At 28.6% G+C, this 11,954-nt stretch overlaps 1 protein-coding gene across 1 annotated transcript; it reads right to left on the reverse strand.

The window, feature by feature from the left end:
- Window positions 1-793: 793 nt before the first annotated feature.
- Window positions 794-3,385, reverse strand: LOC115712453 (3-ketoacyl-CoA synthase 6). Its single transcript, XM_030640726.2, has 2 exons — window positions 2,286-3,385; window positions 794-1,590 (listed from the first exon to the last, which is right to left on the reverse strand). The coding sequence occupies exons 1-2, from the start codon at window positions 3,218-3,220 to the stop codon at window positions 1,035-1,037; spliced, it is 1,491 nt and encodes a 496-aa protein (XP_030496586.2). The 5' UTR covers window positions 3,221-3,385; the 3' UTR covers window positions 794-1,034.
- Window positions 3,386-11,954: the final 8,569 nt, after the last annotated feature.

Consider the following 11,954-nt stretch of genomic DNA (forward strand, 5'->3'; position numbering starts at 1 on the left):
TAGCTAGAATTAATTTAAAAATAAAGTAGGGAATCTAGCTGTAACAAAATAATTTCACTATCTTAAATGTATATTTAAGGATGTGAGGGTTTGCATTACAAAAAAAAAAATAAAAAGTAAAAAAAAATATGATGTGAGCTATGGCTTGAGAGTCTAGCTGCATGATGAGCTAATAATAATAACACATAGCCCACAAACTAGTAACTAACTACTTTGGTTGTTTAATCCCAACTATATTGGAAACTATATATATAAACATATATATATGTAATTTTTTTTTGCCCTTACTAAAAAATGTGGCTGGCTGATTGGCCACAGATTTTAATATTAAGAAAATAGACTCTCACTTATATAGATAGCATTTTGAGAATTTTATTGAAATAATTTTTTGTCTAAAACTCCATTATTTTTGGATTTTGCCTCATTGAAGAAGCCCTAAGCCCTAAGTGTTAGGCACCATTTAGCAAGCCAAACTTCACTCACATTTATTTTTTTCCTAACCGTTTCACTCTTCCAACTTCCCACTATTCAATCATCAATCATTTCCTATATTATTATTTTAATTATATTATATATATAATCAAATTCAGCATATTAATTTTATATTACATTCAAAAAGTAACAACAAACAACCACATTATAAAAAATTTGGAAATTACTTGTAAATTTAGCCATCTTTAAAATATGTAAACATTATATATATAACTCTAAATCTATGTCTTTACTTTCACTTTTATACACAACCTTTTTTTTGGTAAAAATTACATCCAATTATATAAAAAGACAAAAGACATTATTAAAAACAAGTTGTAAGAGAGTATTTTTCTTACATAGAAGAATAATATTACATAATAACAAATATAATAATAATAAGTACATACATAATGATGATGATGATAGTGTATCCATTTTTTTCCTTTGGTATATATGTATCCACTTCATCTATATATAATATCACATACATAACAACAAATTAGCCCTTAAAAAAGAAAATAAAAACATTATTATTATATATATATATATATAATAATAAATTAGAGTTTGACGACGTCAGGAATATGAACGGGATAACGGTCAATGCAATCAGTCCAAGGACCATCCGACGTCGTTTTGATAGTTCTATTACATTTCCAAACGGCACTGTTACACTTAAATCCACTTCCAAAAGCAATTTGCCAAATCCTATCACCTTTTTTCATTCTTCCTTTGGCTTCAACATAAGCCATTTCATACCAAAGTGAAGACGACGACGTATTGCCAAAACGATGCAAAGTCATTCTAGAAGCCTCACAGTGCTCAGCTGACAGCTGTAGATTTTTCTGAAGCTCATCGATCACAGCCCTCCCTCCAGCGTGGATACAAAAATGTTCAAATGCTTGTTTGAAATCAGGAATGTAAGGTTTCCATTTTGGATTGAATATCTTCCGTCCGATTAAACTCATCAAAAATAATAATTGTTCTGATGCGGGCAGTACCAGCGGACCTATCGTCGTTATGTTTGACTTTAATGCTTCTCCTGCTATAGCCATTAGATCCTTTGATAGTGAAATTCCAACTTTACCCTCCTTGTCTTCCTCTTCGTAAACGCACCTGATCATTGTTTTGTAAAAAAAAAATATACTCATTATCCAAATACTACTTTTTAACAAAAATATGTAAGAAAATTCTATTATTATTATATATTTTTAAATAATTTATACCAAAAATAAAATTCCAACAGTAATTTTACTATACACATAAGAAAAAAAAATTATAAATTTTTTGGCACCAAATATATATTATTTAATCTTAAATAATTATACGTATAATTATTAAAAAAACACTTTTGAATACCAAATTTGATAGGTGTGTACTATAATTTTTTTCTAAATTTAATTAGTAAAATAAGTATTTTTAGTATTTAAATTATTGTAAACTTAAAAATAATATTTATTTCGGTACTGAAAAAATATTTTTAGTCACTTATTTTTTTAGAAGATTTTAAATAATTTAAACAAAAAATAAAAGAAAATAATCAGATGTGCAATTAAATACTAAAATTATATTTATAATATTAAATATTATTTAAATCTTTTTAAAATTTACCAATAACCTTAAATAATTACTGAAAAAAAAAATCACTCTTGAATACCAAACTTAATATGAGTGTACTATAAATATTTTTAAAATTTTAAAATAATAATATTTATTCGTGCCCAAAAATTATTTTAGTCTCAACATAAAATTTAATGTAATTATTTTTCTAATTTACTATTTTTTTTTAGTTTGGCAAATTTTTGACTAACCTGTAAGCCTTGTCGTCAGATCCTTTATGTGTCCGTACAACATGTACCAACCTATATTTGGCTCTCCGCCGTTCCGATCTCCGGTTGGAGAGGAGAATGGCGGCGCCGCCCATTCGGAAGAGACAATTGGGCAAAAGCATGGCTCTCTCATTCCCCTGATAATAATTTGGGGTAATAATTTCAGTACTTATCACAACAGCGTTGGAATTGGGGTGAACCTGGAGAAGATCACGAGCTAAATCGATCGAGATTACTCCGGCGCTACATCCCATACCGGAAAGATTAAAGCTCTTGATATTACTTCTAAGCTTGTATTTATTAATAACCATGGCGGATAAAGAAGGAGTAGGTGAGAATAAACTGCAATTAACGATTAAAATATCGATATCTTTGGGTTTAAGCCCTGTTTTTTGTAACAAATCATCCATGGCGGAGAAGATAACAAGCTCAGCTTCACCTCTAGCAGCTTCCATAGTTGGATTAGGAGGAATGTAATGAATCGCCGGAGGTAAACAAGTTTCTTCACCCAAACCAGAACGTTCCAAAATTCTCATCTGAAACTCAACGCTTTTGGGATTGTTCTTCAAGATGAGTCTTGAATGTTCCATGAAAGTAGAGAAAGGAACTCGGCACGTGACTGGTGGTTTATAGCACGTGTAATCGACTAAAAAGACGGTTCTGGGTTTTGACATAAAGTAAACGGTTGCAACAAAGACGATAAGGAAAGCGGAACAGAGGATCTGAACTAAGTCGAAATGAAGAGATTTCCAAAGGTTTAAAATCTCATCAGGACCTAAACGAAGAACCTCTAAACCAATTCCTAACATGATTGGTATTAAGGTGAGTGTGATAATGTGGTTTACCAAGTATTGGTAACCCAATTTCACGTACTTAAGTTTTACTGAATTTGAAAAGTCTGGCAAGGTTGGAGCCATTGGAAAGAAAGAAAGATGGGATTTTTTTGTTGTTTAATTTGGGATTTTGATTGATATAAAGTGTTGGTAGAAGAAGTTGGGGGGATTTAAAGGAAGAAGAGGGCAATGAATTGAAGATGGCAGATGAGAAGATTAAATGAAGGGGTCTTCACGTCACTCAACGCTCACTTAACTTTGTTATTAATATTTTCATAACTTTATTATTATCAATATCAGCCTCCCTCTTGAAATATTTAGTGGGTCACGAATTTTTTTTTACTTTTATTTAAAAAAAAAAAGTGATATTTTTTAAAATTAGTAAAAATATGTGTACTTTTAAAAGAAAAATAATTTTTTTTGAGTTCCTCGACTAGGTGGGCTCTATGCGCAGGTTGGGTTTCATCAATTTATATATATATGTATACACAGTAGAACCTCTATCCAAGAATACACTTGGGACCAAGTAAATTATATTCTAATTGGGAGGTTATAACTAAATAGAGTTACACTAGAAAAAAAAAATTAAAAAACCAAAAAATATCAATGTAATAATAATAACAATAAATAATCATTAATACTATATCATAATAGAAATATTTTAGAGTAAATATAATTTCATACATGTAATATAATTTAAAATAAAATTATTAATTTTACATAAATAAATTTACAAAATACATGTATATATTTTATTAAGATGTAATTATTCTTATATAGAGGTATACTTTGTTGATACGGGACTTAGAAAATGTATAACTAATTACAATTTAGAGGTTATTCTTATTTATAACTGGCCCAAATCGGGACTTGATTTTTTTATAACAAATTAGAGGTTATTCTTGAATAGAGTATTCTTAAATAGAGGTTCTACTGTATATATATATTTATAATTTATTGTTATATTTTAGGGTAAATACTATTTTGGACCCTCTGTTTTACAAAAGTTACTAATTGGACCCTGTGTTTTGTTAAATGACAAAATGGACCCTGTATTTTTTAAAATAGTACAAATAGGACCCTAAATTGATTTTTTGTCAAATTAAAGTTTAATTATAATCCGATCTAAAAGTGCTATGACAAATCTGTTTACATTTTTTGTATCTGTTCGTATTAAGCATTGTCTTCAAGTTGGTTATATTAAAAAAAAAGTAGTCAAAAATTAAGCTCAGGGTCCTATTTTTACTATTTTAGAAAATAGAGGGTCTATTTTGTCATTTAACAAAACACAGAGTCTAATTTGTAACTTTCACAAAATACAGGGTCCAAAATAGTATTTACCCTATATTTTAAGACTTTATTAGGTTAATAAAAAGTTTTATTTTTTCTTAATTTTTGATATGTATTAAATTATATTTTTAAAGTTTATATTGTTAAAAATTGAAATTGTTGTATTTTAAGACGAGTTAACCTAATAATTAATTGGTTGAAAATATTTACAAAATAAAAATTATTTATTTTTATGTTTTAATTATTTTTAATTAATATAATTTTTAATAAAATAAATAAATAAAATGGGGCAATATACTCCTAGCCTCTATCTCTTTTATTGTTTGGATTTAATATTTTTAGTTTAATTTTATTAATTGGAGTTTGATTTGAATCTAAATTAATTTTGAGAGTACAATTTTGTATATATAGATCATTGTCATGTTATGTATCTGTTAATAAAATTAAATGTAATTTGATAAAAAAAATATAAATTTAATAATTTCAATGAAAATTTTAAGAATAAAATTTAATATGTATGAAAGTTTGTGGAGAAAAAATGGAAAGCATTTTTATTGTTACCAATAATATGTAAGTGCTAAATAATTGGAAAACAGAAAATATAAAATAGTAAAAGGTATTATATTGACTTGAGTACGTACCACATGCATGGGTGGACGTGGCACATATACATAAATGTAGGCATTAATGTTATATTGGTGGGTGTATATATATGATGTAACCAATGGAATTGGCACTTTCTAAATCTTAAGTTTTAGTAACCAAACCCTTGGAATTTTTCAAAATTAATTTTGAATTCAATTGTTTGTTAGAGAAAAATGTTACTATATAGTTGTGGGGGTGAAGGTAATATTATTATAATATAGTAATTATATCTCAAATATTTTAATTTAATATTTACTATAATATAAATTAATTTAATTTAATAAGTCACTATATTGTAATGGTGTTAAATGCTCCAATAATTATTATTATTATTATTATTATTATTATTATTATTATTATTATATATTTCCCTATTATTAATGACGATAACTTTAATTTTTGGAACTAGGTATTTATTGGGTTGACATTTAACAACTAAACAACCTCTTGTTTTCACACTACTCTATAAATAAAGAACTTTGATAAATACATACAAAAAAAAGTATAGAATTTTCTCATTTAATTTGTACATGTATTTCAATAATAATTTGATAGTGTAAATTATATAAGATGATGAAAATACATTACCCTTTCAAAAAAAAAAAAAAAAATACACCCTTTCGAAAATTATTATTATTAGCATTAATTTGATAGGTTGGAACTAGCTAGTGTAGAAGAACAGCACAACAAATTACTTGTAGGAAGTAGAGATTATTAATTAATGGATATACATCACTGTTTAATTAATTAACTCATAATAATAGAATTGAAGAAAGTAAAAAATGTAAAATAGAGTCTATCCATCCCTTTTTAATACACATCTTTTTCGGTCTACAAAACAAAAAAAGTTAGGATTTTAAGTGAGAGTGATTTTTTAATTAACTAGAGTTGTACATATATATGGCGGCCTGATCCGATCTGATCTATATAAAATAAATAATGAGCTCTTATATTAAGGGAATTTTACAAAAATACTGCTTTTTGACCAAAAGTTTACATTTATACTGGGACACGGCAAAAACAACTTTTGTACTGCCCAAGCCCAATTTCATTACTTTTGTACTGCCCAAGCCCAACATCATTTCATTTCTACTGTGAACAGTAAAACACACGGGAAACAGCCTTGTTCGTGTGTGAGGAGACGCCGGAGACGGAAATCACCAAGAAAAAACCATTAAATCCGGCGAAGAGTTTTTTGAAAAGGAATCAGAATTGAAGAACAAGACGTACAGAAAACCGTCCCAACAAAATAACAGAGGTAAACACAACAAACCCAAAAAATAATTTAATTCTTAAGAAACCAAAAAAAATTAAAAATAAATAAAAAAAAAGGATTTAGATTTGAAGTTTTAAACAAAAAAACGAAAACACAACTGTGATATTCTTTAATTTATGATGCAAAAACATAAATGAGGGTTGTTCTATTGTTAATTTGACGTTTGCAACACAAAATGATTTCGAAAAAAAAAATCGATAAATTGGAACAATTATTCAAACACAACATCAGGGTTGTTCAAATGTTGTTTTGCGGTCAGTACTACAACAACATTCATACATATATGTATCAGACAAATATAATAATAAAAACTTAAAAAAAATAATGGGTATTTCTGTTTGGTTGTTTTTGTGTTGTTTTATTGTTGTTATTTTTTTTTTTGTTGATTTTTTTTTTGTTGTTTTGCTATTGTTTTATTGTTGTTGTACAATTGTTTTAACATTAAGTAAGACCCTGGAATGACAGGTAATGGAACGTCTACCAGTACTCATCAAGAGCAATGGACAATGGAATGAAGATCACAATTATGAGAACTATGTGGCTAGTGGAGAATTCATACCAACAAAATGCAAGTACGAAGAGCTACTGCAAATACTGGTTACTTCATTGGGGTGCGAAAACACCAGCACAACACTACAAATACAGTACCAAGCTAAAGAAGGAATACCACCGATCAAAATATGCAACGATCGAAGCCTCTACTTTTACTTGGAATTGAAAATGAAGGAAACAGATTTCACGACATATCCACTATGTGTGAACCAGGAAAACAACAACACAACACGTGCTGCAACACCAAATTCGATATCCACAACAACACCGAATGAATATAATGTTGCAATGATCGAAAACAACACAACAACGCTTGAAAACAACATAACAACAACAGAATCATACACAACGGGACAGCAAACGGTAGAAGGGGAAAAGTCAGAAACAATAGAAGATGAGGAGGACAAATTCGACATAATTGACTATGCAAATCAAGTTTCTTTGAAGAAATGGTAGAACAACTTGAAAACACCAGTAAAAAACTGGATCCAGAAATTGACATCAACAATGCAAAGTTAATAACAGACAAGCAACACCCCGAAGTGGAAAAAGGACAGGCATACAAAGACAAAGAAACTCTAAAAAATGTCCTCAGCTACTACGCAATCAAAAACAACTTTCAGTACAAAGTGTGGAAGTCCTGCTCTCAAGAATACGATGCGAAATGTGTTTATGAAAGCTGCAATTGGTCACTAAGAGCATCGAGAAATGGGCCAACAAACACATTCATAATCAGGAGGTTGGTTTTTAATAGTTTTTTAATGTTGTTTTTGTTGGCATCCTTAACAAATGACCTGTTTTCACAATTTGTACTGAAATACACATGATTGGTATCTGCAACAGATTTGTTTTAATAGTTTTTTAATGTTGTTTTTGTTGTTTTTTTTTTTTGTTTCAATAGGTTCTCAAATATGCACACATGCCCCATAAATATAAGGCATGAAGACCAAAGGCAAGCAACATCGAAACTGATAGGGGAATGCATAAAACCGAAGTTCTTGAACATAAAGACCAAGGCAACAGCGATGGACATAAAAGGGGAGTTGAACAATATATATAAAACAATTACAAATACATAAACAAAAAACAAACAAATACCCAGATATATGAACCTCAAATATCGAATTTAACAAAAAAACAAAAAACCTCAAAAACAACAACAGATAAATAGTAAAATACCTTAACAGAAACAGGCGACTTAAGAAATTCAGAATCCAACTCAAAATCTGAGTCTGAATTTTCAACAACAGTTCGAGGTCTTTTTCCTCGAGTGTTCTTCGAAGGTCCAGCAATGGTTTTTCTTTTAACAGAAGGGGAAGTGGGGCTAGGAGGGTTCTCTTTCAGATTTTTTTTACCCATTTTTGATTTGGGTCTGGTTTTCTGCGATTGTTTTCTGGGTTTTGTAACTTTGGCCGGAGATGGTGATGAACGAGTAACGGCCATTATGAAGAACTATGAAGGTATTTATAGACAAAAATAATAAAAATGGGAGGGAAAATGAGAGGGAAGTTTAAGATAGTGGGATGGGATTTGAAATTTTTTAAAATGAAAAAACTACCCACTATTACAACCGTCTAAGCAAACTGAAAAATGGGGAAGAAGATGAACAGTTGAGGTGAGAGAGAATACCAATTACAAAATTTAGATTCGAAAATAATATAAAAAAAATAAAAGAAAAATACATAAATACAACACTTTTTGATCAGAACACATAACCGTCAAAATCAAAACAATTAATTTTTTTTTATAAAAAAAAAAAAAAAACGTGGCAAAACCCTATCGTGACAAGTGGCAATGAAAAACAAACACCACTCACATCAAGCGGCTAAAGTTTTAAAGGCAGTAAACTGCCAAAAAAAAAAAACAGTATAAATGTTGTATTTGCCGTGCAACAGTATAAAAGTAATAAATTGGGAAAAAACAGTAGTGGGTGTAAATTTCCCTATATTAATAAAAAAATATGGTATTTCCAAAATCACTAAAAAAATATACAGATTTATAAAAGAAAACTAGGTGGGCCTTACGCACGAGCATAGCCTGTCTATGCCCAAAGTTATCTTGAGGGGATATTAGAGAGTCTCACATTGCTAATGTATAGAATAATAATAGAATGTATAAGAGGATCCTCACATTATCAATTAATTTTAAGATGAACCTATTAACCTTATTAACAAATTCGAACAGTGTTGTGCCGATAAAGTTTAGCCCAACTAATAGTTTGAATTAAGCATTCGAATCTATGTCATGCTTTATCATACTCAAATTGGGTATTAATATGGCTCCAAATATATTTTCTTTTTTTTTTTTGAAAGAACTTTTAAACTTCAATATGAAATAAATAATTTAATATTTTTGAAGCATAAATATACTAGTATTAATATATTTTTACAATGTAAAATTAACACATAATATATATTTAAAAATAATTGATTAATATATATAAAAAAAAAAAATACTCATGCCTCCTGAATTTGTGCTGATTTTGTGTTGTGTCGAAAAAACACAATCCAAACTCTAAATTTAACTATAATATAATCACCACAAACAATAAAATAATTATATAAATATGAAATTTTATATCGTTCGTACAAAATATTTTATTAAGGTCTTGTCTAGTATATCATGTTGTATTGTATTGTATAATATTATACTGGATTTTATTGTATTATATTAGTATTATTTAATACAATACTATTTAGTGTCGACTTGTATTAATAAGTTGTATAAAATTATAATATTTTTACAATAAACTAGACCCCAACCTGACCTTCGCCCCAACCCAGACCCAAGACCTGGGACCTGGCCCTGGACTTCGGACCTAGGGTCTGGGTCCTTGTCTAGGTTTTTGGTCTCGAGTCCGAAGTCCAAAGCTGGGTCCCGGGTCTCGGTCTGGGTCCGAATTTGAGCCTCGGATTCCAGTTTTGGATCCCAGGTCAGGGTTGGGGGTCAGGGTGCAAGTCAGAGTCCGAGTTAGGGTTCGAGATCTAGAGTCGAGGCAGGAGTTGGTCCCAAACTCTTTGTATATATTATAATACAAACTAATATAGATTATTTGTTATATATTAAATAATACGATTCACATTATATTTAAATTTATTATAGTAACAATAATTAATACAATATAATTTTTATTTATATATAATATTATTTGTTATTTAATATAATATAATCTTTATATAACCTACCAAACAATACTTAATAGTAGTGTTGAGTAATCCAACTAGTACAAAATAACCTTTCCAACAAATTAACATATAAAATAAATTAGTATACCTATTAGGTATCAGTACTGGTGCCTAGTACTTTCTAGACGTGTGTCACTTTGTGATTAATTAGCGGTACTCTCTAAAAGCTATTACATTAAACTATATAAGACCCGATACTTAATCGCACCAATAACGATAATGACACGTAAAAAATAAGTGCTAGACACTACTAGGATCTTTTAGCATTTCTCAAAACAAAAAAATACTGGCTACTACAAAATACAAACACATATGTATTAACTGTGAAAAATTAAATGTGAATGTAATAATAAAAACATCGACATATTAAATTCTGAGTCATATGAATATGATAGAAAGTTAAAGATTAAATCTTCGATCTAGCTAATTATAAACGTTGAAACTCGTGATATAAAAATATATAAATATATAAATATATAATATATATTGTTCACAAAATAAATATACATTTGTCACGCATTAACTGTAATATATTACCTGTTTATATAAGTACATTAATCATACCTAATTTTTGACAGATCGATATAACTTGAAATACCGTAATTACTAATAATAATAATAATAATAATATAATTTTAGGTTAGTTTTAGTATGCACTCCTATTTGTTTTAGTATTTGAAAGACTTTTTTAGTTTAATATTTTTATAATCGTTTATGTTGTAATTATGTAAAATATTTTGCAAAATTTTAAGATTTGAAAAAAATTAATATGCCAAAAAAAAGAGAGAAATTTACAAAAATACTGGAATTTGGGTTAACTTTTACAAAAATACTGTCACACGGAAAAGTTTTCAAAAATACTGTATTTTTATAAAATACCAGTAAAACACAAAACAGAACAACTCAAAACAATAGTAGAACAACTAAAAAACACCAGTAAAATACCAGTGAAAACTTAACACAGTATACTGCAGTATGAAACTTATAAAAAAATACAGTCTGACAGTATTTTTATATAAAAATGGTAAAAGTTAGTGTACCATGTAAATTTCTCAAAAAAAATTCAAACAGTTTATTAAATGCGAGACTCTTTTATTTTATACATGTAAAATAAATTATTTGAACCCAACCGATTTTTCAAAATGCTGAAAGAGATAAATGGTGCAATATATTGATGGACCCTTTTATGAGATGCATCATAAAATTTAGCTATAATTTATTTTTTACAATGTGTTTATTGTTGTTTTTGAGTGTATGAAAAAAAAAACATACACGTGTGAAACACATTATTACATTGAACTTTGATTTGACTATTATAAATTATTTTTCCAACAAATTATAGAAGATATATATAATGAATAGTAAAAAAATATTTTAAACACCTCAATTAGATCATACCCCAACATATGGGTGTTTTGTGTGCCCCATTAATGTAGATGGCCCCTCTATTAAATATGGAGAAAAAACATTTTTTTAGAATGAGTTGTAACAATGTTTATATATAGTGATGTATTACCAAAGGTTGATCAACCAAAAAAATTGGAAGAATTTAGACCAATTAGTTTATACAATCTATGAAGTGGTTTCCAAGTGTTTGGCTAATAAATTGAGGCAGTCCCTTGAAATTGTCATCTCAAATACACAAAGTGCCTTTGTAAAAGGCTAGTTAATTCATGACAATCCCATAATCGGATATTAAGGATTGCATTGTATGCGTAAAATTTAATTTCGTAATGGTTTCAAGATGGCTCTTAAGCCTGACATGGTTAAAGCATGCGATAGGATAGAGTGGAAATTTATCCAAGTTATGATGTTGATGAAATTGGGGTATGAGGATCGATGAGTTTGAAAGATTATAGCGTGTGTTACT

This window comes from Cannabis sativa, chromosome 4 (assembly GCF_029168945.1).
Source record: "Cannabis sativa cultivar Pink pepper isolate KNU-18-1 chromosome 4, ASM2916894v1, whole genome shotgun sequence".
Lineage (NCBI taxonomy): Eukaryota > Viridiplantae > Streptophyta > Magnoliopsida > Rosales > Cannabaceae > Cannabis > Cannabis sativa.

Excerpts from the sequence above, each read along its gene's own strand:
- LOC115712453 (XM_030640726.2), bottom strand. The coding sequence starts at position 3,220 with ATGGCTCCAACCTTGCCAGACTTTTCAAATTCAGTAAAACTTAAGTAC. Across the intron at positions 1,591-2,285 it reads TCTGACGACAAGGCTTACAG|GTGCGTTTACGAAGAGGAAG; the intron begins GTTAGTCAAAAA and ends AACAATGATCAG.